Here is a 26807-nt window from a genome sequence, read left to right as displayed (position 1 = left end):
ACTCACTTTATTAAAGCAGGCACCTGGGATACCTTATTTACCGTTCTTGAAAATTCTCTCAAAGATTTTGCAACCAAGACCAGCTTCATTCCACGGGGAAGAGAAAGAGAAACAAGAGTGCAGAGTGAAGGGCCCTCAGCAGGCCCAGCCAAAGGCCACACTGTCAGTGGAATTTCAGAAATCATCTCACGTAGGGATGGAATGTAACCTAGTCTCGGGGTCAGGGTGGGGCTGTCCTGGAAACCAAATATCCTGAGAGCATTGAAAGCAAAACAGAGTGAAACCAGCGGTTGGATGAAGCCGAAGACCCTCGCCCTGGCATCCCAGCATGCGACGGGAAGGACACAGACTTTCCTCCTCAAATTCGCTTGCAAAGAAACCAGATCAGCTCCAGGCTTTGGCCACATTGTAGATTTCTCTCGATTTTAGATTTGGCTGTGGAGTTTAAAATGTCCAATGTGGCCAAAAGACAGGGCTTGGTTCTCATTTAAAACAGAAAAATCGCTGCGGTTTTGGCTGAGAGGTCAGCCCTCTCCAGCCCGTCCTGGCCCCGAGGCAGCCACCGTCAGCAGGCTTCAGGATGGAGGAGGGCCAGTCACCTGACCCCACAAACTGACATTTCAGGAAGACAGTAAAGAAGGTGCGCCTCGCTAGATGCCTTGGTCCAGCCATTTGGCAGCAGAGGGAGGGGAAGAATAGGCTTGGTTTCCACGGACCTTCCAGTGGGGACTTCCAGAGCGGGGGGCCTCCCAGACCAACGGTCATGCCACCGCCAGCTCCAGGCAAGCCCTGAAGGGAGTAGAGGCCTGGCTGACCTCACTGGGCTCAGACACAGCCTGATACCCCTTTCCCTTTTCAGGTTCCCAAACGACACGGAGCTTTGGACAGAAGATTCAAGCCCTAATGTCTCCAGAGTGGGGTCACTCTGTGAGAAGTGGTCCTGGTGGGCAGGACACTGGGGCATCAGAAGTCCTGTCGGAGCCTGCAGGCGAGGCCTGGCTGGCCCTTGGCGATGCCCCTGAGAGGCTCCGGGATTCCCCAGGAGGGTGACACGCTGCTACCCAGGGCCTGGTGCTTTCCCCCTCTGACTCAGCAGCCACCCTCCCACTCTGACCCTCGCTCAGTGACTGTGGTGACAGGCACAGAGGCCTGATCCCACCAGCATCTGCCCCCTTCTCTGCATCCCAAGCCCAAGCAGTGGGAGGGAGAGGGGAGCGCACAGGAGCTGAGGCCAAGGCTTGCTGGAAGAATGTGGCATTTGCCTGCTCACGAACACACAGCACCCCCCAGACACACCCAGCTGGCCATCCCCACCCCACATGCCATCTCTCCACACTCACCCCTGAGCCCCCAAGTTACAGCCGGAGTGCCAGGAGGAGGAGGAGGGAGGGGGGCGGATGCGTTCATTGTCATCCTGCATCTGCAGACGAATGGGCCGGCGCAGCCCCCAGGAGATGTTCAGCAGCCCCTCCACGATGAACTCATCTTCTTCCTGTCCACAAAGCAGCCAGCACAGTGAGCCCGGAAAGCCCTGACAAAGCCAGTACCATGCTGGGGGACAACTGACAGCATCCTGGATGTGTGCCAGCTGGGTGCACCCACATTGTATTCACATGCCAGCTCCAAGACACATCCCACTGTAACTGACTCCTGAGGCTCTGAAGCTGACCTCAGCATCCTTCTTAACACAGGTCAGCACAAAAGTTACCTCAAAATGCAAGTATACATGTGCAAACTGTAAAAACGTTTTATACTAATGACTTTAAAGAAAGGAGAACACATATATTAAAATAATAAATAAGACTAGCCTCACTAAAAGAAGCAAGAGCCAAGTTGTTGAATTAGTCACTTTCCTCTCCCCTAAGATGCAAAGTGGTGTGTGTTTAGCAATAATATATGTTTAGCAATCTGACCCTCTGGCTGAAGGAGATTTAAAGTAATATTTCCCCAAGTTCATTCTTCTGCGTGCTAGCTCCTCAGATCAACTGTTACCTTAAAAAGGGTGTTGAGTGATCATGAGGTGGGAGACGATCTATCAGATTTCTTAACAGCAGAACTTCCCAGAGCCTATAATTAGCCAATGTACTATATTACAACTCTCCAAGGGGTAAGTAAGTCCTGCAAGGATTCCAATTTATACTCAATGGTTGCTGACTGATAAGAAGTCAAATGAGGAACCTTTCTAAGGCCATTTGTATGTTTTATACCAAAGAAATGGATCTCCTTTATGACCATGAAACCCTTTAATCATCAAGAATTTTGAGAATTTATTCTATAGGACATACCCCAGAAAAGATGTTTAAGGACCAAAATCTTGCTAATGGCCCAGCTACTGATTAGTAGATTGGAGGACAATACCTCAAAGGGTCAGGCCTTCTTTCCTGAGTCTCAGAAAAACCCTCTGAACCTATGTTTTATGGGCAGGGCCCACAGGCATGGGACCAGGGCCATGGCCACATCTTCAGGAAAAGCCCTATGGATGAAGAAGATACCTGTCCAGTGAGCAGCTCACCTGGGCCCCTGGATCATCCTTAGCGAGGGAAGGGGGAACAACTTTAGGGCATTTGGAGTCTTATATTTAAGCACAGGCTACATATATGGCCTTCTAGCTGGTCAAGGCTGGCATCATTACTTTACACCAAATGATTGTAGAATAGAATTTAACCCAAAGTAGGATTTTGCCAAGTGATGGGTTTGAGGGACACAGAGAAGGTCACTGCATCCATACTATCCCCAACCAGTCTGCCCACGTAGCTGAAATTCTACCATCTGATATCTGTTTCTATGAACTAACTCGCTGTGCCTTAACCTGAAAATGTGTTTAGAAGAGTACTACACATGCCTTATCAGTCAAGGACACTTGAGTATAAATTACTCTACCAGGCTCCTATATAACTCATCATCTACTGATAACAGGCTTTACAGAAATGGATACAGGATGAGTAAGCTTAGATTCAGGATGGGGGCAGGGGAGTGACAGGCAGATGACAAAGGGCATTCCAGGAAGGCACCCTGGGGAGACTGCTGCAGCTGTGGGCAAGGGCCAGGGTGACCACACGGAACTTAGGTGCCTTGCCTGGGTTGCTACAGCAAGGGCATGGGTCCAGATGTGTGAACATGAAGGGCTGGGTAAGGTTCCTGAATTGCCCGAGAAGCAGAAGCCTGCTGGGGAGCCATCTGAAAGGGTTCATTTCATGAAGCCTCCCTTGGAGGAACCCCACCCTAAGGCTGGAGCTAGCCCGGCCACACATCCATGGGAACATTCTGGAACAGAAAAGCTCATCCTTTTTAAAACAAAACTAAGCCTGGGATTGCCTTCCAAAAAACTCCAGGACTTCCCCTAACACCCCAAATGAGAGGCCACTCACTGTGGCACAGGAGCAGGGACCTGCAGAACCTGGAGACCTGGAGGCAAAGACTGGGCTGGGCTAGCCCACCAGAGAGAAGGAGTCTCATGGCCTTCCCTGGGGACTCCTTACCTCACGGTGTCGGAGCTGCAAATTCTGGCCTTCATAGTACAAGTTGTAGGTCTTCAGATGCAGGAGAAGTTCATTCCTTAGGGCAAAAACATAAGAGGTGTAACATTTTCAGCTGCAACTGCTTAGAATGCAGCTATTGCCTTTTTCTCGCCTTTAACCTGGCATTCCATCACCCCCGCCTGGGAGTTTGGACACACACGCAGAGTTCTGTCCCACCCCCAAGGGTCAACACCACCTGGAACAGACTGAATATAAGGAGCAAGGCTGGAACACCAGGGCAGGCCTTGTCTGCTGAGAGGGCCGCGGCTCTCACAGCACTCCCCAGACCCACGCTGAATAAACAGTCCTCATAGTCAGAAACTGACAGAGGCAAACCTACTCCAAAGCCCACAGAAAGGCTTCTTCTGGCCTCTCGCAGCCTTTCCTCCCCCATGTGTGCTGTGAGTTAGGACAGGACGGTCGTGACAGGCCTTCATGAGACTCAGGAACTTCTGGGCTCTTCAGAGAGAGGTTAAAAGGGACAGGTCTGGGCCCCACTCACTTATGCTTCATAAATATGACCTTATCATGTGTTTAAAAACTCCCATTGATGGGAATGGATGAATGAAGGGGGCTGTAGCCATGCAATGGACTCTTACACAGCAATGAGAATATGAATGAGCTACCCACACCACGGGTGAATCTCACAGGTATTATGTTGAGTAAGAGAAACCAGATGCAAAAGAGCACACATTGTATGACTCCACTTATGTAAAGTTCAGAATGGGTGTTAGGATTCAGGATAGGGGTTCACTCTGGGGAGTCATGACTGGAAGTGGGCATGAAGGGGCTTCTAGGCCTTGGTTACATTCTACTCTAGGGGCTTTTATCTTTTTATTCCATCCCAAGTGCTTTTAGTTTATTAAACAAAAAATTTTTTTTCACTTAACATTTCTTATCCCACCCCTCTGGAGCCTAGTATCAGGCCTCCTTAGCTGCTAAATGCTGGTTTCCAGATGGTGCCCCAGGAGCACAGCGCTACTGAATGAACATGGAAGAGAGAGGACTTCAGGGTGACCCCTCACCAAACCTGAGAGCGGTCTGCTCAAGTTTTATCTAAAAGTGCGTGGCAGTGTGTGAGGGCTAGGAGGGGGAAAGTTTGGAGGGGCCGCTGTATGCTTTTGCCTATTCTCAGGCAGGAGGCCTGAGTTCAGTCCCTCTAAATTCAATGGAGAGATCTGGGGTCATGCCAGAAGTCAAAGCTGGCTGGAATTTCTAAGAAGCTCCTGACAAGTTAAACCTAGATAAACTGGAGTAATTCTATGCAAGCCAGAATGAATTAGTAAAAAGTGTGGCTCCAAATAACTGAAAACAAAGGCTACCTGGTGCTTTTAAACACACAGATCTGAAACTAGGATTCAGAAGTACTGGTCAGTAGAAGTCCCTGGGGAAATCCTTTAATGAAGAGATAAGAAAGATTTTGTACAACTCTGTGTCTATGTATGGCCAAGCGTGTCTGAGGAAATTAAAACAATCTGGTCTCAGACAAATTAAACATTTAGTCACAATGGAGAGCATCCAGTATGAACAAATCCCGGTGCTGGATATAAAAATATTTACTCAAACTTATAATTCATAAAAGGCCATCTGGGCCCAGCCCCTGTCACAATGACATACAATCTGAGTTCAAGAGATTTTAGTGCATATAAAGCAATGGAAGTGTCTCCTTCTGTTCAAGAGGCACCTGGGCCCATTTTAGCCAGAACTCTAGCAGCACAGGGACACAAACCAGCTGGGACTCCCCAGGGGGACACTGCAGGCAGGAGGGTGAATGGCCACAGATAACTCCTCCTCCAGGACACCACCTCCTTCGAACCCCCAAAGGTGCTCTATCTTGAAGGTCCCCTTTACTTCCCTCTCTATGGCCAGGCTCTGGGGACATGTTTTTCTCTATATGAGCAAGCTTGCTGATGCCCTCCCTGGGCCACACTCTAGTGCCCAGCCCTTCCTCACACACTACAACCCCTCTCCATGCACACAGGAAGCTCGTCTGCCAGTGGCTTCCATCCACATGAGACTGACCACTGGGGACACACACTATAGAAAAACTCTTACTTGGAAATGAATTTATCTTGTCCACATGGGACTAGGGATGTTTGGTGACTGTAGTCCATTCTTCCTCTTGCTTTTCATGAGAAGGGGAGGCCTGTTTGAAAGGAGACAGAGGCTAATGTCAGGTTGTATCTTTAGGAACTCAGCAGCACTCAGGCCAGGGGACCGGGCGGCGGAGGGGAGTCAGGGGGCACACGGCTTTCTGTTCCCACCACAGATCCACGGCGTGGGCAGCCTAGCGCTGACCCGGGCTAGTGAGATGCCACACTGCTGGCTGCTGCGTCTGTTTGCCAAAGCCTTTGTGACAAAAACACCTAGAGGAAAGATGACAGTCCGTGGATAGTCCCAAAACAACTGCCCCAGCCACAGAGAATGCTGACACCCAAGTTGGTTTCAAGGATGACCGACGAAGTCTTCCCAGAAGATATCTTCATGACATAAAATAGAGACTCATTTGACTGGAAAGGCTCAGGTTCTACTGAGATATTACTAAAGATCAGTCAACCACAGAAAAATGCCCAAACAGAGCTGGACACCACAAATCACAGCACATACACCTGCAATTGCCATTAAAGTGTGATCATGTGAAAGTCAATTTAATTACCTGGGAAAATGACAGTACATTATTAAAATGCAAGTTACAAAACTATGAGTCCAATTTTGTTTAAAATATAGGTAAGTGTAAAATATGCATATAAATTAATATGAATGAATATATATCCATTGTACATAAATATATGTATTCAGATATTCAGATGCATATGTGTGCTGGAGTTTTCCAATCTCAGCACTAGTGAGATTTGGGGCTAGATCATTCTTTGTTGTGGGGACTGTCCCGTTCACTGGAGAACGTTTAGCAGTATGCCTGGCCTCTACCCACTAGAAGCCAGCAGCACCACTCCAGTTATAATAACCAAAAATGTCTCCCAACATTAAGTGTCCCCTGGGAGCTAAACTGTCCCCAGTTGAGAACACCTGGCATATGTATATATGCATGTAAATGAATGAAAATTTGGCTCTCTGCATAATAGCATTACTGGAATTTTTAAAAAACATTTTATTAGGAGAATTTTTAAACATAACGTTGAAGAAATAAGACAATGAATAGCCATGTAGCCATGGCTACTCTAACATTAACATTTACTATCTTTACTTTATCACATAGCTTTCCATCTATATATCTTTTATCCATTCAACAATCTACTTTATTTTTGGTGCACTTCAAAGTAAGTTATATACAAAACAAGTCTTAGCAATTCAAGAAGATTGAAATCACACCAAGTATCAAAGGAGAAATGAAAAATATCTCAAAACAAACAAAATGGAACCACAACATACCAAAAGTTACAGGATACAGCAAGAGCAGTTCTAAGAGGGAAGTTTATAGCAATACCCACCTACACTAAGAAAAAAGATCCCAAATAAATAATCTAATTTTACACCTCAAGGAACTAGAAAAAGAACAAACTAAGCCCAAAATTAACAGAAGGAAGGAAATAACAAAAATCAGAGCAGAAATAAATGAAAGAGACAAAAAAAATTAGAAAAGATCAATGAAACTAAGAGCTTTTTTTAAAAAAAGATAAGCAAAATTTTCAAACCTTGAGCCAAACTAAGAAAGGAAAAGATGAAAATAAATAAAACTGGAAATGAAAGAGGAGATATTACAACTGATACCAGAGAAACCCAGAGGTTCATAAAAGATTACTATGATCAATTATTTACTAACAAATTGGATAGCCTGGAAAAAATAGATAAATCCCTAGAAACATACAACCTACCAAGACTGAATCATGAAGAAATAGACAATCTGAATGTACTAATAATGAGTAAGATTGAATCAGTAATCACAAACCTCCCAACAAAGAAAAACCCCAGGACAAGGTGATTTCACCTTGAATCATACCAAACATTTAAAGAAAAAGTAGTACCGATCATTCTCAAACTCTTTCAGAAAAGTTGGGAGGAGGGAACACTCCCAAACTCATTTTAGAAGTCCAGCGTTGCCCTGGTACCAAAGCCAGATAAGGTCAGTAAAAGAAAACTATAAACCAATCTCCCTGATGAATATAGATGCAAAAATTCTCAAAATACTAGCAAAGCAAATTTAACTGCACATTAAAAGGATCATACAACATGATTAAATGGGATTTAATCCCTGGGATACAAGGATGGTTCAAAATTTGCAAATCAGTAAATGTGATATATCATAGCAATAGAATGAAAGATAAAATTACATGCAGAAAAAGGATCCATGGAACCTGTGAAAGTTACCTTGGATGGTAACGGGGATGTGATGTTACCTTGGCAGATTATCCTAGATTATCTGAGTGGGCCCTAAATCTAACCACAAGTGTCCTTCTATGAGAGGCAGAGGGAGATTTCTGCTATAGAAATCTCAGCAGAGAAAGCGAAATTTGAACACGCTGTGGTATGGATGAAGATTGAGAAAGGGACCGTGTGCCAAGGAACCCCCCATTACAAGTCAGAGCAGACAAGCAATGGATTTCCCCCCAGGGCCTCTGGAGGAGCACAGCCCTGCGGACACCTTGGTTGTGAGGCAGTGAACCGGTTTCAGACTTCTGGCCTCCTGAATGTTAGAGAGAAAATTTGTGTTGTTTTAATCCACCAAGTTTTTGACCATTTTTTATAGCACCAATAGGAAAAGGAGGGGAGTTATGTGCAGAGGGTGTGATCTGACTTGAACTTTGGAAAGATTACCCCTCCCTCCTTCCTACCTTGAGAAAGGACTGGGGAACAGAGCAGAGGCAGGGGGGCTGGCTGAGAGGCCAGGGAAGGGGACAGTGGGGACAGAGCAACCAAGTCTAAAGAGTTTAAAGGGGTAGAGGAAAAAGTGGCACTACATCAATAAAAAGGGTTGGAAGAGGGCACGATTTCCAATGCGGGGTTAAATGCGCAGTCCAGGATGATGGCGGGCTGTTGACAAGGACAGTGACACAGGGGTGGTGCCACATTCACATGCACTGACTTGAGGCACAGGCTGAGTGTGAGGCACACCCATGGAACTGTGTGGTGCAGATGACAAGCAACAGGACAGTGACAGCCTGGAGCTCCCTGACTCGCTGAATGGAGGGAGGTCAGGAAAGCATAGAGGGCTGGGAGGACAGGGCCAAGGGTGGGGCTCCAATGCGCCCAGTAGGTCAGGGATGGACGGAGGGAGAGGAGTCCCTTGAAGAGGAGGGGAAATGGGAGACAAGGAAGCCAGGAGAACAGGGTAGAAAAGGAGGCTGTGGTGAGCAGAGCCAGAAGCTCTTGGTGGGAACCCAAAGAAGAGAATCAGAGCAGCCTTTGATTTGCCATATGAAGTCACGCAGGACTTCAGCCAGAGCCAATTCCACAGCCTGGTTAGAGTAGAAATCAGGTTAGTGGTGCCTGGCCATCAACAGACCTCATCTGAACACTCAAGTCTTTCTTCAACCAAAGAAGTGGTATTCTATTCTTTCTTTGATTACTGCTTCTCTCCCTTCCATTCATGGTTCTTCTGCACTTCTCTCCCCTCTCTGTAGCACTATCCATCTAGGCATCCAGCTGTCCACCCATCATTCATCTACCCATCAGCCATCCATCCATCCATCCATCTATCCATCTACCCCTGCAGCCATCCTTCAAGTCTCATAGCATTTTCACTCATAATCTCCATTTCCTTATTTTCCTTAGAATTCTCCAGCTCATCTTCTAACTCAGTGACTGGATTTTCAGAAGAACTCACTCTTTTGCTCACTGCCTCCAGCATAAGCTATAATTTGGTAATTTTGTTTTGTATCTGAAAGCAATCTGTCCTGCTCTTAAAACAATTTCCTTTTGATGGCATGTCCTCCTACATCTACTAAGAATACCAATTAGAGAATTTAAGTCTACAGTTATTAAAATGACTTGGTACCTGACAAAAAATGGGTAGGTCACTGAAACAATATAGCATACAGAAATAGACCCAAATGTATTTGGGAACACAGAATGTGGGTTGTATTTCTAAATAGTGGGTAAAAAACAGATCAATTTTTAAAATGTTGGAGAACTGACTGGCCTTTGGAAAGGGGAAGATGGAGAAACTAAATCCCCACCTAACTCCTTCCACAAAAAGAAATCATAGATAAATATAAATTCTGATCATTAAAAAATAAAACCTGGAAGGAAATGTAGGCTATATATATATAAACTTGAAGTGGGAAAATTTTTCCTATGCCAGACCTAAAATCCAGAAAGCATAATAAGAAAACAAAGTGTAAAATGTTAAGCTTCTGTTTAGGAAAAAAATTTACCCTATCCAAAGTCAAACGGCAAATAACAAATATGGGGAAAATACGTACAATACATAAGACAAAGGCTAGTGTCCTTACATATAAAGGGCTTTAAAAAATCAATAAGAAAAAGATTCTACACCCAAAGAAAACTGAGTAAAGGACATGAACAAATAATTGATAGAAAAATAAACACAAATAGTTAATAAACCTATGAAAAGATGCCCAACCCCCATCATCACAATTTTTTTACTTACCAGGTTGATATAATCAAGTAGTATGAGGTCCCAAATATGGGAATTCTCCTAGGTTTTGTCACTCTCTACCTGCTGGGTGATCTTACCAAGGCCAGTGCTGTAAATCTGCCCTATAGGCTCATGTTGCCCAGTCTTTGTCTCCAGCCCGACTTCTTCCCATCCCCTTTCATACCTTTACAGTTCTTGGATTAGTAGTGTTAGGAAAATACTTACACAGCTTACCACACTGTTGAATCAAAATTACAGGTAACTGATTCTAGGACCCAACACCTCCTTTGTCTCTCTCAAGGACAACTGCATCCCCCAACAAACTCTCTAACCATCACCCACAAATCACAAGCTACCTCCAGCCACCTTATGAGGGAAAAAAAAAAAAAAAGCCAGCTAAATTTGTATACACTTCAAGGCAAACACAGCAGCAGAGCTAACAAAGGCCCGGAAACTTGGAGGTCAGCCTGATACTCCTTAAACAGAGGATAGTTCCTCACCCAAGGAAGGGTCAGAGGAAGATGGCTGCTGGGGCTGGATGTGGATTCAATGGGACACTTCCGCCCAAGGTGACTGCCAATATCTGCAGCCTCGGAGAGAGGGATCTACTCGGCTGGCTGGCTCCAAGTCTCCTTCCTTCTCTGTTATTACCAAGAATTTACAGAGCTCTCCTGGATTCCAAAATGCCTTGTTAAGAATCTTTTATAAGCATCGCTTCCACAGAGCCGTGAGAATACAGAAGTGACTTATCGCCATCTCTTTGAAGAAGAGAGAGCAGGATAGGGAGGAAGGTAAAGCTTCCCGAGCAGCTAGCATTTCAGGCACAGAACTGAAACAGCTCACAGCTTCCCACTCAGAGAAAGGAGGAGAGAAAAGGAGACACAAACAAAGGGCAAATCTGATACAAATAATTTTTAACATGGAGCCACTCTTTGGAAGTCTAACCTGCTCAACCCCCTCTCTGAACATGTTCATTTACCCCTCAAGGACTCTAAATCAGTACAATTTCTGTGCAAAAAACTTCAAAAGACAAAATGTATATTGACTGTCTACTAACAAAGCATGTATGCTAAAATGACTGGAGATATGAGCATCACTGGGCTTGCCTAACCGGGACATGAATCTCCCAGGCTCTAGATACACCAGAGACCCACTGGGGCCACCAACCAGTCAGTCCTCTCTTCTGGCTCTGACTTCACACCCTGGCAGAATGTTCCAGGTTCTCCTCAGCTCCACGAATGCCTGGGCCATGCCATGCAGCTTGACAGTGGACCCTCCTGCGTCCCATGTGCAGACACATCCATTACTTCCTTCTGGCTCCAAGGACAACCTGCAAGTACGACCTTCACTGAGATCCAAGAGAATGTCTTGACGAAGGGAAGGTTCTTAAGCCACTGCAGATGATGACATCCCAGCCACAGAGAAATTTCTGGGCCTGCTTTTCACGCTCAGTGAGTGTGCCCATGCTTCTCCTCAGACCCAAGCAAACTCACGTGTTCCCTAGACCCTGATCAAAAACATAACTCCCCCTACAAAGTGTCCCCACTGCTGTTGGGCAGTGTTGGGGGTCAGGCGTTCACAGCACTCACCACTATGCAGGAACTATCCATCTGGGTATTTCTTTCCCCTCCTGGGCCTGCCACCCCTGCTCTCTGTGCCTCTTGCCTGCAGACATTTCATTATCATTATTATTTCTTCAAGGAAGGAGTGGATTCAACAGCCCACCCGAGGGAAGCTGGCCTGCAGTCTTCGATCAGGGGGTTCTTAGAGGCAGAGCCCCACACAAGTATTCGTGTGCATGTGAGTTATGGAGGAAATGTAACCAACCAGGGAAGCAGGAGCCAAGGGCGCGGAGCTGAGGAGTGGGTGACAGGAGCTCCGCTGGAGCCCAGCCCCAGCCTGACCCCATGGGAGCTCCAGGGTGTGAATAATTCCAGCATTTTCCTCCCTTAAGACACACAGGCCAGGCCCTTGGAACCCTGTGCCAGTCAGATTGACAGCCACCCCCGGGTGGAGGGCTGAGGTCCCAGGAATTTCCCAGCAAGAGCAATTCTCAGGACCTGCAAGCAGCTAAGACCCTTCAGCAGTCGACAGCCATAACGCAGGACAGATAAGGGGATCTGGGTGGGTGGCAACAGGGTCCGCTATACCTGGCCCAGGTTTGGGCTGAAGCAGCTCCTGGCTCTGTCACCTTCTCCCACCCACCCTCAGGCTGGGAGGAAACAGCTGCCCACACAGGAGCGCCGGTGCTACGCGAGGCTAAGGAGCAGGAATGGGACAGATCTGCCCGGCTCTGACCAGTCAAACCCCTGGAGCTGTTGCACAAAGGAACCTTTCCTCTTCCTATACATAGACACTCTCCCCTCACAGGTGCTTCCAGCCCCCCAAGAATAAATGAGGGGCCATCCAAGGCCCTCACCAGCTTAGCTTGAAATTTCACCAGCTCAGCTCCCCATGAAAAGAGCAAATATCAAGTCCTCAAGAAGCTGGAGGAGGCGAGGACAGGCCCCCACAGCTCTCTTCAAAGAGAGTAGAATAATCTATTCTCAGCTCTTGGTTCCTCCAAACTCCAGTGCCCTCACTCCCTTTCTGTCAGGGAGCCCAGAGAACACACCGCAGTTAATTTGGTCCTGGAGCACCCCCGGGGCCCTGGCTAGTCCCTGCACAGTTGCTTTTCCAGCCTAGAGACCAAGAGTGTCTCTCACCTACTTGATCAATTGGAAAGTCCCTGGAGGGAAAGGGGCAGATGCAGAACAGAAAGGTGGATGAACCCTGGCAGGAAAGTCCAGAGTGAGATGGAGAACCCCTCTTTGGTGTTTTTTTATTTCCTAAACTGTCTTCCTGGTTGAGGGGTGGGAGTCAGGCCCCACCCCACTTTCACCTCAGCAACTGGGGTAAGATGGGGGTGGGGAGTCACAGCCAATTTCCAGGACCCAGGCAGGCCCAGTCTAGGGGGCTGTATAGCTAAGAGAAAGAGACAGGCTCGGGGAGGGGAGGGCTCTCCAAGAAATTCCCAGGGGAGCAAGCCCACAAAAGCACCCCCCAACCAATGAGAGGGACACGTGCTTGGCAAGGCCTCAGCTGAAACTAAGGCAGGAGGGAGGAGCAGGTGGCCTTGAGACCATGGAGCCTCCGAGGTTCTAATTCCAGATGGTCACTAGACCCTCCTGGTATAAGGACAAAAAGTAGGGGTCGGGGAAAGTGGTTGATTTAAAGTTCCTGACATCCAGGCTGCAACTCGGACTAACTACATCAGACCCACTGGGAGGGGCCCAGGCATAAGCATTTTAAAGCCTTCCCAGGTCATGCTAATGTAAAGTCAGGGCTCAGACTACCACCTGAAATCTGGTAGGGATATAAAGCTGTGTAGACTGACCATACCACCAAATGCATCTCAAAGCAGCTTTTCAGGAATGCAAAGCATAGCATTTTCTAAAAGCAAATGGAGTTGGGTCCTTAGCACCCCCCTCCCCATTACTAATATTTCAACAGAGAACAGGGATGGTGTAGGGCATTCCAGATGGTCAGTGCAGGCAGGCACACAGCTGATGCAAAGTGCCCTATCATGCAAACCAGGACACCATATTACAGAAGCCAGGAAGCCAGCCCCGGGCCCCAGATGCAAAGGAAATGTTGGTTAGAGGCCTGAGGCTTCCCCTTTTCTCTGCACCCTGCCCTCTTCTCTGAACCCTGTCCTGTTCACCAGATTGGGAATAATATGGAGCTCCTGGGTTGGAGAAGAAAGTAATCTAATGCAGTGCTTCATACTATAGTGTTAAACACTGCCTCATTAGAACTCCTGAGGGACTCTGCTTTAACCAAGCAGCAACAAAGGAGATAGTGCTGACCCTTCTGACCTTCAGACCCTTGGTTCGGGGGCAGGAAGAAGTGCTGATGGCAAACAGGAAACCCCAGCCCTATTGCACCACAGGAAGAAGGAGGCTTGAGCTTCAGCCTGGGGCCCTGCCAACGTCTAGAGATTCTAAGAGATTCCACAGCATGCTTCCTGAACCTGAGCCTGCCCTGGACGTGGGCAAAATTCAGGCTGCCTCAGAAGGAAACAGGACACACTTTGCCTTTCACCCCCATGTTTTATTTGATAAATGGCCCACTTACTGGCCAGTCCTCTGTCCTCTCTGGTACCTGTGCTCCCCACAGGTCCTCCCTTCCCTGGGCATGCCTCCTCCATCCCCCTTCCCACTCCAGGGTTCAGGTCCCCAGTGACCCACCCACATGGCTTTCGCAATCACTCTGCTCAGGAAAGGGTCTGGCATCAAAAAAAGGGAAGGTTAAGGTCAAGTGTCCTGGGTGTATGAACTGTACTTACTCAGCTTTACATTTGTGAATAAAAGGCTTTGCCCCCAAAAGAATGTTAAGCATCAGGGAAGGGGAGGGGAAAGTATTTGGGAAGAGGTTGGCAGGTAGAAAAGGGCTTAGCTAGAGAACCAGCAGATGACTAGTCACACCCTGACACCAGTTTCCCCCACAATCAGGAACAGAACAGTTACAGTATTATTAGTGCGCTAATAATAAAACAAACATGAATAACCCACAGCTATCACGAATGAGAGCTTACCTTGGACTCAATTCCCACAACCCCATGCAGAAAGAAACATCAACATCCCATTTCATAGATGAAGCAATGGAGGCACAAAGAAGCAAAGTAACCTATTTGAAGACCACAGCTAGGAAGGGTGGGGGCTGGAGTTCCAACCCAGGGCTGTCTGACTGCAAAGCAGATTCCATTTACTACAGCCTCCTCTTGAGGTGAAGGGGAAGAAAGAGTTTTCAGCTGAAAATCAACTGACCCGGCCATACTCTATAGGAGTGGTTCTTATACTTGAGTGTGTATCAGAATCCCCTGGAAGGCTCGTTAAATCCAGATCTCTTCTTCCCCTCTCCCCCGTTTTTGATTCAGTACTTCTGGATGGGGTTTGAGAATGTACATTCCTAACAAGCTCCCGAGAGATGCTGGCACTCCTGGTAACAAGGTTCTAGAAGCTTTATCTTATTCCCTACAGGAGCCCAGGGGAAGGCTTTATGTTCACCATTTTACAGATGAGGAAATAGAAGGCTGTAGAGGTTAGGCAACATGTCCCAGGTCACAGAGCTGGCACGAAGCTCTGTGCTCCTTCTGTGGCCCTGGCTAAGTGCTGGATATGAGGGACTGGGAGCAGGACAGGCAGGGACAGGTTGGCCCTGGCCTCCAGCTGCAGCAGGCCCGGGAGTCCGGGCAAAGGGAAGCAAGTGAGTGAGGGCTGGATAGACAAGCTGTAGGGAAAGCAGAATGTTAAGGGCCGGGGATGGAGACCCTGGCCAGCGACCTGGGCACTGGCAATGTCACAGAGCCACAGACCCTCATACACATCCCACCCTCTTCTAAAAAATGAGCTCCTCCTCCCTCTCAGGGGCCCCACAATCTACTCCCCCACCCAGGAAAGGGCCTGGGGCCTGACTGATAGGTACAAGGCCCCAGCTGACCAGAAACTGCATTCCCATTCCAGCAGGCAGCCCCCGCCTGGCCTACCTGCCAGGTGAGGAACTGAGATTCGGCAGGTGGCCAAGCTGGGGTACCCCCAGCAGCTTGGTCTGCAGAGCCCCTGCTCTTCCCACCACCAGCTGGGACCCCAGCCCTTCCTGCTCAGGCATTGGCACATGCAGCCGAATCCCCATGGAAGCTGGGGAAGATCTGAGGAAATGGTCCTGGGATTCCTGCCAGAGGGCCTGCCTCCCACTTCACACCAGCAGGCGGGTGGCCAGGTGAGTGACCTGGAAGGTCACACTGGGACCCACCCAAGCAATCGTCTCACAGGCCCGGATGAGCAACTACTTGTTTAAAGGGAAGTCCCATCAGCCCATAAGCTTTTGACCTTCTGGATGGATATTTAGAAGGAAACCCAAAGGCCCTCAGCCTCATATCAGAAAACCAGTGTTGGAGCAGGATAAAAGGTGGCAAAAAAGAAGTAAAAACTCCAGACAGAAAAAGCTGTGTGTGCGTGTGTGGGGGCGTGGAAGTGTGGGTGTGTGTGAGTAAATGTGTAGGTACAGGTGTGTGCAGGAGAGGGTGTATGTGTGCATCTGTATAGTTTAGACTCTGGCTCAGAGAAACCACAGACCTAGAAAGCTAACCCTCTAATATCTGCAGACCCCCCAGGGCAGGGCCTGGGCACTCAGGCCTCCCTGGAGCAGCACTTTCATCTCCTTCCACCAGAGGGGCCCTGCCAAGACGCATGCGCTTGTGGGCCAAAATGCAACAAAGTGCGACATTCCGTGGGACTGCCCTGCCCAAACAAGGCAAGGTGGGAACTTGTGGAGGCAACATGGCCCTAATAAGGCACATGAGACTAAGCTTTCCTTGACCTGCATTTCTCAAAACAAAGGGGCTATTTTAGAGTGTAGTTCAATGTCCTACCTCAGGAAGGGTAAATTAAGCTTTCATCCAGCCCAATAATTACGGGCTATAAACGGAGCCCCCATCCCCTGGAGAGGGCCCAGCCAAGCTCTGTATCAAGCCCTGGGGGCCAAGCATCCACTCGCTGTTGGGGAGTATCTCATCTCCGCAGGGACACACTGACTTATCCGGGCAGGTGACCAGGGGCTGCCTGCAGTTCACCATTTCCTACCAGCACAGGTTTCTTTCTGGCCACACTTCCTGTTTACTGAGCGGTTGCTCTGAGACTCATCTCTGACCTCACATCCTCTTCCAAAGGGAACCCCAGCAGTTCTTCCTTTTTTGGTGGGCTGAGACTCTGAGCTTTGTGTGCAGATATCTTGGGGTTTTTTCCTCTCCTTGCTGCCTGGAGCCAAGACGGAAAACCCCAAAATGAGCATCGCTGCTGTCCTCCACCCTGAGGTGGCAGGTTCCTTGCACTTGCGAAGCAGGAAAGGAGAGCGAAGTGAGGGTCTGGCGTGTGCTGAGCCCTCCCCTAGGGCAGCCACTGAGGGGCATCCTACATCCACCTCCAACCTCTTCGACACCCTACAATGTGTGCGGGGAAACTCACCCTCACACAACAGAGCACCGGCACTTCCTGGTGCTCGTCTGGGGGTTTCCAGAACATTTCCAGGTGGCTGAGGGGAAGTGTTCCACAAAACCACATTCACACCCTCCCGTTTCTGCCCGGCAACCGGCTAACTAACCCTACAGAGAAATCAGCACCAGGAAAAACAGAACTTCTCCTCAGAATGGCCTTCAGAGGCAGTCTCTGTAAAACCTGCACTTTTCCAACCGTCTGGGATGACAGACAGAAAACAGGCAGAGCTGGGTAAAGAAACTTCCAGAGAGCCCAGGGGCCACATTTGGACCCACCTCCATGACCTACATCCTCTCACAAACTCGCTGCAGAGCCAGACAAGCCCTTCTGGGAACTCACTCAACAAGGAACTTAAAGCAGTTTCCACAGAACAGGGAATCCCAGAAAAAAAGCCACTTAACCCACTCCCGTGACCCTTGGACAGAGCCACACAACCTCACTTCCCGGATCTGGTTCCTGAAGCTTCCCGACCTCCTGTCACCTCAGACTTCACCTGAAGCTCAGACTTCTCACACTGCATCTCCTGGCCCCTGCCCGACTGCACCCTGTCCCCAGTTATCTCATCACATACACAAGGGAGCAATTCTTGCCCCAAATGTCCATGTGACCAACTGTGAGATCCCACAAGGAGCCTCAGGAAGAGGACACAATTCTCTGTGCCTACCACCCATCTCCCTGGAGTACCTTGTTATTCCACAAGCAAAACTTAATATTTTTATTTGTTTTATTTAAAAAGTGCAGATAAGCAAAAAGGTTACAATCCACAATAGGGCAATGACTGAATGATTCCACTTACACAAGGTACCTAAAATAAGCAAATTCACAAGATAGTAAGAGTAGAGGTTACCAGGGGCTTATTGGGAGGGTGTGGGAGTGGGTAGGGGGGAACGGGGAGTTCATGTATAATGGATACAGAGCCTCTGTTTGGGATGAAGGAAAAGTTCTGGAAATAGATAATGGTGATGGTCGTACAATGCTGTGAATGCACTTAATGCTGCTGCTTTGGTCTGAATGTTTGTGTCCCGGAAAAATTCATGTTGAAATCCTAACCCCAGTGCGATGGCATTAAGAAGTAGAGCCTTTAGGGTGGAGCTCCATGAACGGGATGGGTGCCTCCATAAAGGAAACCCTGCAGAGTTCCCCAGAGAGTTCCCTCACCCCTTTGCCACATAAGGACATAAGAAGTCTGCCCTCCGGAAGAGGGCCCTCGCCTGACCCTGCTGACACCCTGACCTTGGGCTTCCAGCCACCAGACTGCAAGAAATAAATCTCTGTTGTTTGTAAGTCACTCAGTCTGTGATATTTTGTCCTAGCAGCCTGAACAGACTAGACAGCCCCTGAATTACACACTTAAAAATGATTGAAAGGGTAAATTTTATGTCTATTTCACCATAATTAAACATCTAAAAATGTTTTAGTATCAAAAAAAGATTAAGATCACTATCTACCCAAATTCCACCGCTCAGAGATGATCACTATTAACATTTTGCCATCAATCCTTCCAGAGGCAAATATACATGGATGATAAGAGTTTACAAAAACAGCACACTGGTAACCTGCTTCTTCAGCACCTTTTCCCATGTTAATAGAGGTACAACAATTATCCTATAGTTGTAGCCACATGGTATGTCTATGTATAGATACATCGTAATTATCAAGTTGGGTATTTGTCTCCATTTTGTTGTTATTATTACAAATAATGCGGCAAGGGACATCCCCATGTATATTTTTTTCTGCACTTGTCCAATTATATCCTTAGGATAAGAATTCCTACAGGTGGAATTGCTGATCCAGACTCCCTCAGGGGGACCGTCAACAGAGCACAATGAGTAAAACACACCAAGGACGTTGAATTCTGCCACAGGAAAGTCTCTTTCTCCATGTGGACTTTTCTTGGATTCCACTTGGGTATCTGTGACATTGCCTAGGAGTTCAGGAAAGTGGAGATGTCCTTCCCATAAGAAACCAGCTCCTCCCTCCTCACCCCACAGGTGAGGACATACGTGCCTATGTCATGAAGTGAAACTGGTACCCAAAGAAGGTGGAATTTTCCTGGGTTAATGTCTACTGAATTCTCTGGTGCCAGTGGGAAAGACTGTAACAAAACTCCAGGAGGGCCCAGTGCTGGGTACCCCATGGTGGGCAACACAAATGTGGACACATCCAAGGTTTTCTTTTGTTAAAGGTTTTATTCTTGTGTGGACAGGAGAATGCAATGGGCTCTCCTAAATCCCTTGCCTGGGAGATGGGGAAACTGAGGCCAAGAAAGACTCATAGATAAACATTTCAATAATCTTTAAATGAACCCCAGATGTGTCTCACACAGTGATTTAGCTGGTGGTTCAAGGGTGGAGCTTAAACATACTCCAGATTTTGGACACCTAGTACAGTTCTTATCCTCCTCACCCTGTACACAAAATTGGAAATTAAGGCCCCTGAGGTCCCCTCCCAGGTCAGTACTGGACAGCCAGGTGTGCGCTGGAGCGGCTCCTGCCACCTCTCAAGGCTGACTGTGCACATCTCTTCCCAGCTTAGGTGTAGTGATGCCATGTTGGTAGCTTGAAACCAGCCACAGTGGGAGTATTTACACTAGAGAAATGAACACCCACCACAAAGCGGGGCTTTTCTTACCCCCTAGAGAGCCAGTTGTTAAATATTTATCATCCCATCACTGGTCACAACCTAGATGTGAAAGCCGTGAGCAGGGGAACTGGGTTTTCTTACCTAGTCTAAAGATAGCCTCTCTCTCCAAAGCACTGAATACTCTGTGGTCCGGCAATAACCCTGCCTCTTCCGTAGCAATCAGTGAGCAGCAAATGTTTGCCCGAAAGCTTGCTGAGTGTCAGACCCTCGCCTGAGCACATCTCACAACATACTGTCAGGTAGTTATCATTTCCATCCTCAGTTGGGGAAGCAGACTCAGAGTCTGTAAATGACTTTTTAACTACAGAAAAAGCATCTTAGATTGGTTTCCCCAGAAGTTGACCCTAAAACAAGGATTCAAGTGCAAGTGGGAGGGGGTGGGAAAGAAAGGAAGCAAGGTTTGATCCTGCTCAGCACCTCTGCCCCTCGGTTACCCCAACAGAGAAGGGAGGGAGCTGGAGTATTTCTCCACCTCTTCCCATCAGTCACTGGTTGAGGCCAGTAGAACATGGGAAGGATGCTGATGGCATCTATTCCACTGAGCTAGAAAATAGCAGAATGCCACTCAAACTCCAAACTGAATACTTTCTTCATTACTCTTTTGGAAATTAGCGGAATTCAAACACGTAACTGAGTGCCAACTATGGGTAAAGCACCATGCTGGTAAACTAAACCTACTTTGCCAAATCACTTTGGGTTGACATGTCCAAGGAAAACATGAGGTATCTCTTTGCCAGTTTTTATCAATAGAAGGAATAGGCAAAGCCCTTTTAAGTCCTTTTGCCCAGCCCTAGGGAATCAGCCAGATGCCCTCTCTGATCCCCTCGGCTGTGAGAGGTTTCCCTCTCTGCGTCAGCCACAGCTGCCTTGGGCAGGAGTTCTGCAGCCCCAGGCTGCCACCCCAAGCGGCCGTGTCAGCCTGTGTTACAGGCTCCAGAGTTGGCCATCCCAGGGATGATCAAAAATGACTCGAGCCTGGAGGTTGCCCCTGTTTACTGTGCCTCCTACTCTGTCCCCAGCACCCCCTCAACACAGACACATCCTCCATGGGAATCCACAGCAGGCCAAACACATGACACAGCTACTGCAGGCCTGTGGGGGCTTCCCCCACCTTCAGAACATATTTAAAACTCCTCTGGACAGACAGGGAGGTGTTTAAATAGGACAGTGTGTCACTGGAATAAATCACTGGACCATGCTGTGCAGAGTGGTGGGAAGGGTGGGCAGGGGGCAGATGGGGACCGCTGCCTTAGTTTTACAAACCCAGCTGCGGCCGCTCCCAGCAACTATGCCTTGAAGACAGAGACTGGATGCCTTGCTCCATTCCAAGTACACTGCTGAGATCTGCCCAGTTTCTCTCTCTGGGGGAGAGGAGGAGAGGAGGGGAGGCACAGGCAAGTCCAGGGACAGCTCTTGGATCATTTTGTATGTCTCTCAGCCACTCCTTGGGATTCTCTGGCAATCTGGTTCCACCTCCACACCCCCTTCCCAGAGAGGACACTTCCTGTCAAAGTATCCTAGGGAGGGCTGAAGGCAATAATCAGGCCAAGGTTCTTCTGTGCTTTGGTGACAGGACCCCTTTCTGGCAAGTCCGGCAGTCAAGCTCTTGGCACTCCAGCAGAGGGGCCAGGATGTGCGGTCCTGGGCACCTCTCCAGCCAACTCACTCAGCCATTGCTAAGCAGCTCACGCACAGAAGGCAGACATGAAATGTATCTCCAGGGCACCGGGAAATAGACCAAGAAATCAAAGCAAAACCGGTGGGTGACTGAGAGGTCTCAGGCACGCCAGAGGTCTAAGAGGGACCGACAATAAGGTGTAGGGTCATCTACCACCTCGGACCAACTCTTACAATACAAACTGGAGAGAGGGCCTGAACCTTCAAACAGAAACATACAGAAATACAGAGGTAGACTCTGGAGCCCCACGGAAGAAGTACGACCACCTTAGGAAGGTGGGGAGGCTACAGGCTGCAGGGACTGAGGTGCAGGGACAGCACCCACCCTGGTCCCCAAGCCACATGCAGTGGGCATACCCCCAACCATTCCTTGGAGGAGGGCATAACTGGGGCCTCAGATCTCCTGGCCTCCACTCAGCCAGGCTCCCCAAACAGGCCCCTCAATTATTCCAACCAGATTTCACCACATAAAAATGAGTGCAAAGGAACATGGATAGGTCAAGGCTACACCCCAAAGGTTATCCTGTTTCCCCAAAAGTCCACCTCTGCTTCCCTATCTTCTGAAGGAGAAGCAGACCCACCTCCAGCCTCCTTGCACAGGGAATCCCTAACTTTCCCCCCCCTCACTCCCAGATACCCGAGCAGGCTGTGTGCTGGGCCTCCATCTCCTTTGTCCAGAGCAAAACTATCTTCTTTCCATAACTACCCAACCTCCCTGAGCTCAGCCATCATCTGAGGCCCCCAGGGCCCACTGGACTGCCTTGCCACAGCTCCCAGTATCAGGAGGACCCATCCAGAGGGACAGTACAGCTGGTGCCCACACTCATGGTCCCACATCAAGGTCTCAAAGTCCAAAGAGGTACCTCCAAGGCTGACTCCACATCTAGTTCGTGGGACACTGCATTTGGGCACAAGCTTAAAAAAAAAATGGTGGGGGGACTCTTCTCAAACAACCCAATGTATCTTAGCCCTGAGAAGTTTATTTAATTCTTCAGACAAGCAGCAGAAAAACTTCCCAGTAAGTAAATGCAGATTGATGAGTAAAATAAATCCAATCCCAGATTCTTCATCCAGATGCTCTGGAAAGAAGGCCCCTGGCTCCGTCTCACAGCTGTTTAAAAAAATCATTGTTTCTAATTCTTTCCTGCCATTGTACCAAGATCAACTGTGGCAGGAACTTAGTCCTGCTCCAGGCCAAATTATTATTTGTCTGCTCATTGGTTCAAACATTCATTCACCACATGCAAGAAACTTACTGTAATTCCAGCCGGCTCTAGGCACAGCCTCCGTCCTCTGGAAGAACCCGTCCTAGGGATTCCGGTCACCTGGAAATAAAGTGCATGGCAGCATTGATAAGCCTGGCACTCGGCACCTCCTGTCGCTGAGGCGCAGAGGTGCTATGGACCCAGAACCCACAGAGAGCCCCAGGGTAAGATGGAGCCCTCCGCCTCCCTGCCAGGCCACCACGGCCCTGTGCTGTCCCCAGGGCTCTTGGGCTAAGAACTGAGGGCAAAGCCGGCGCTCAAAATGCAGAAGTGGCTTGGGTCCGCCCACTGCACCTGCCTCTCTCCGGCGGGAGAGAATGCAAAGCCAAGGTCCCCAAAGGCCTCAGACACCATTTCCGCAGGCGGACGGGCTGACCGCAAAGGGGAAGTGCTACGAGACCCAGGGCCCCTGCACGCCCCGCGCCCTTCTGTAGGCAGAGGGAGCCTCGGGCGCGCCGCCGACCCACGCTGGTGCTAGAACTCGCCTCTGGGGAACCGTCAGAAGGGCAGGGAAGAACGGGACCGGACTGGGGTCGGGCACTTCCCTGGGCCGTCGGAGCCTGCCATCCCTGCACCTGCCGCCCGGCCCTCCCCGCCAGGGAGTCCGGGGAACCCCGGGGATGGGACGGGGGCGCCTTCCTGCCGCAGCCCTCGGCGGGGAGAGAAGGAAGGATCCCCATGGGTAGGAGGGCAAAGACCAGCCTGGAGCGACAACTTTCTCCGGCGGGAAGGTGGATTGGCGGGTTCCACACGCTGGCGGCCGGAGGAGGGGGGCGGAGACCAGGGGCAGGCGAGCGCCGTGGGGCTGACCTGGACGCTGCAGGGGACACCGCGGGAAAACTTTCGGCGAGGCGGGAGGCAGGGGAGAGAGCACCGCGCGGTGCCCGCCACCTTGCGCCCAGCATCCCGCGCCCGCAGCCCCGCGTCCCGAGCCTTGCCTGCGTCCGGGGCCGGCGGCAACTCGCGTGCGCCGCGGGGACGGTGGAGTTGGAAAGTGGGGGTGCCCCTGCCGGGGGCGCGGCTCCACCCCGCGCCTGGGTCCGCGCTCGGCGGGCCCAGCTCAAATCCAACACCGCCGCGCTGGCGGCGGCCGCGCGATTGGGGTTCGGGCGCCCCGCCCTCCTCGCTCCCCCGCCGCCCCTCCTGCCCGGTCTCCCGCCCCTCCGCCTTTCTCCGTCCCTACCGGGTTTGAGGGTCCCCGCTCCCGCCTTTCTCTAGCTCTCCCTCTCCCCCCACCCCGCTCCCCTCGCCTTTCTTCCTCCCCTCTGCCGCCGTCCCTCGCTTCTCGCTGTCTCCCCTCCTCCCCTCCCGCGGGGGACGGAGCTCCTCCCCTCCCTCCCAGACAAAGCTGTGGCTGCGCGTCCCCCCTTTCCCGGCCTGCGAGTCGGGGCTCCGGCTGCCAGCGCCTCTTCCGGGCTGGAAGAGGGAGGAGTGCGGGGTGAGGAGGAAAGGCCGGTTCCCTCACCCCCTTTGCCCCTGCCCTCTACCAGCTGGATGGAGTCTTGGCCCAAATCCCCCGGCTCGCCCCGCGCTGTGACAACCACTCCCAGGGAACAGTCACGCTGCCCCATGGAGCCCACTGAGAGCGCCCTGAATTTCCCAGGCAGAGGTTGTGGGGTTTTCTTCCTAACACCCTAGCTTATTCCAAAAAGGGTTTGAGCTGAGCAGGGGCTGAACCAGGCCCCTTAGGACTTCTCGGGTGGGCAGACGTGACCGCCATGTGAAGGAGGCCAAGTTTCTTTGTCCACCTCTCACCTCTCCTCCTCTTATCCATCGCTGGACCTCCGGGGGTTCTCAGCGCACAGGAAGCCTAGAGCACAGGAACGCAGCTCCCCTCATCTGTACCCTCCCTTTTGTGAAAATTCGCCCCCCACGTACATACCCCAACCCTGCAGAGTCGGTCCCCAAGCCAAAAGGGAAAAGGGCCTAAAGCTTAATGGGTAGCCAACCCCCAGGGTAGAGCCGAATCAGCTCATCCCTCCTGGAAGCCAAACATTCTTTACTAAACTCATTGTTTGGATCTAGGAATGTGTCTCCCTTAGAAACAATGTTATAAATGGTGATCTGCTTCCCGAGGCAAGCCACAGAAGCCTTTGAACCCAAAAATGCAGCTGTAGGGTGGTGCTGAAAAAACTGTGTCAGCTACCCCAGCACATGGAGTCCACTGGTCGGCTTTTTCTATAGAAAAGAAATTTATCTTTTGGTTCTCTCCCTTTGAGCTTCTAACTCAAATCTCTCCCATTAATCCACCAAAAAACCCACTCCACCCCAGCCACTACCGTGTATTAGTTAAGCTTCCTTCGAATGTACACAGAAAACATGGAGGTTCCCCTGCAACCTCAGGTCAGAACTGCAGTGAGAGCTCAGTAAGAGAAAAATCCAGAGCCTGAAAGGCTTCCAGTTACCCGGGAAGTCTCTGAGGGGCCAGCTCTTCACAGACTGGTCTTCCCTGCTACCCAGACACATGACAAAAGATGGCCAGCACTCCCATCACTGGGGTTTGGAACTCCCCTGTTGAAGTAAGCAGCCAGGGCCAACTAGACCCTTTAGTCTCTACACCAGTCTCCCAGGAGAGCAGCTCATTGGCCCACTGTAGGTCAGCTGACCATCTCATGACCAATCATCTGGGGGGGGAGTCACATTGTCTTACAGGCTGTCACAAAACCTAACCCTAGGCCCTGCTTTAAAGAAAACCCATCCCCTTTACTTATATTTCTATCTTGGTGAATAAATTGATTTGATTTATTCAAGACACTCGAAAACATCTTTCTTTTCATCAGTTTCCCCTTACAAAAGCCACAAGACAGAAAGGAACAGGTCCTTATTCTTCAAGGGAGCATAGGGACAATATATCTGTAATAGGTATAATATTTTGCAAATATTAAACTGATAGATTAAAGCCCACACTTAAAACATGTTTTCTTGCAGCCTCCTGCCCCTGGGGTCTGGGCCAGGAGGCACATGGCCCCAGGGAAACAGCAGATAAGCATTCTCTAGAACTAGTTCTCCAGTAGAAATACAATGTGAACCTAAAGTGCAATTTGAAACTTGGTAGTCACAATACCTCTAGGTCTAGACACCAACAGAACAAGCAAAAACAAAACAGAAATAGATTCATAAACACAGAGAACAGGCTGTGGTTGCCACAGGAGAGTGGGGCGGAGGGATGGGGGAAATAGGTGAAGGGGGAAAAAATTAGTGAGAAGGTTTGATATCTTGATCTTAATGATGGTTACATAGCTGTATACACATGTCAAAATTCATCAAGCTGTACAACAAGATTTGGGTATTCTAAGGTATGTACCTCAATAAAAATGTTTAGCCACTTTAAAATAGCAGAAAAAAATAAGTGAAATTAACAACCTGGTATATATAAAATATTACTATGTCAATATATAAACAATATAAAGAAATTATTCATGAGGTGTTTTATATCCTATGTTTGTACTAAGGATGAAATCTATGTGTTTACATTTCAGTACATTTCACTTTGGTCATTAAATTTTCACCAAAAATACTTGATCTGTATTAGGTTTTATAAAATTTCCACCTGAAAAAGTAGATTCACATACACTAGTTGTTCCAAACATGTTTAAAAATTTCCCAATTACTGAATTGAGTATCCATTTTCAAATTTTAATTAGTTAAGATTAAATAAATGTAAAATTCAGTGGCACTAGCCATATTTCAAGTGCTCAATAACCACATGTGTCTTGTGGCTACTATATTGGGACAGCACAAGTTTAGAGAGCAAGGAAGCCACTGATGAGCTCAGAGTCTCAAAGCTGACTTCTCTTCTTTTCTCTTTAGCAAAACAGTGGCAGGGATGTCAAGAAGCATGGCCGGAGAGAAAATGGTTTTCCAAATTCTTTAGTGTCCCTGTATAACATGTTGAGAGGCAGGCTTTGCCACTAGATCTGAGTTCTACTTTATGCCTGGGGAGAAGGAAGATAGGCAGGAGGCCCAAAGCCCACTGTCCTGTTTCCAGTGAATTCTGGGAGAAGAGAGGAAGATGCAGGGGACGCAGGTGGTCAGAAATGCCACATCTTCCTGGTTTGTTACCTTTGACCAGAGTGACCAAGTTTGTCGAAGGAGTCAGGAGAGTTCTGGGGGT

The 26807-nt window shown here is 49.1% G+C and overlaps 1 protein-coding gene across 2 annotated transcripts in view; it reads right to left on the bottom strand.

Moving 5' to 3' along the window:
- Nucleotides 1-23637, bottom strand: part of RASSF2 (Ras association domain family member 2) — a 34881-nt gene extending 11244 nt beyond the window's left edge. Inside the window, exons 1-5 of one of the 2 annotated variants that reach the window (XM_036885092.2) lie at nucleotides 23504-23637; nucleotides 22685-22753; nucleotides 5574-5664; nucleotides 3480-3555; nucleotides 1341-1492 (exon numbers count right to left, since the gene is read on the bottom strand). In XM_036885092.2, coding sequence (XP_036740987.1) covers nucleotides 1341-1492; nucleotides 3480-3555; nucleotides 5574-5632 — 287 coding nt within the window. In that variant the 5' untranslated portion in view covers nucleotides 5633-5664; nucleotides 22685-22753; nucleotides 23504-23637. Of the gene's footprint in view, nucleotides 1-1340; nucleotides 1493-3479; nucleotides 3556-5573; nucleotides 5665-11241; nucleotides 11372-22684; nucleotides 22754-23503 lie in introns of those variants that run through there. The other variant, XM_057502759.1, reaches the window with a different exon arrangement.
- Nucleotides 23638-26807: the final 3170 nt, after the last annotated feature.

This window comes from Manis pentadactyla, chromosome 5 (genome assembly GCF_030020395.1).
Source record: "Manis pentadactyla isolate mManPen7 chromosome 5, mManPen7.hap1, whole genome shotgun sequence".
Taxonomy (NCBI): Eukaryota; Metazoa; Chordata; class Mammalia; order Pholidota; family Manidae; genus Manis; species Manis pentadactyla.
Note: the sequence above shows the minus strand (reverse complement) of the source record. Positions and strands in the feature narration are given on the sequence as shown.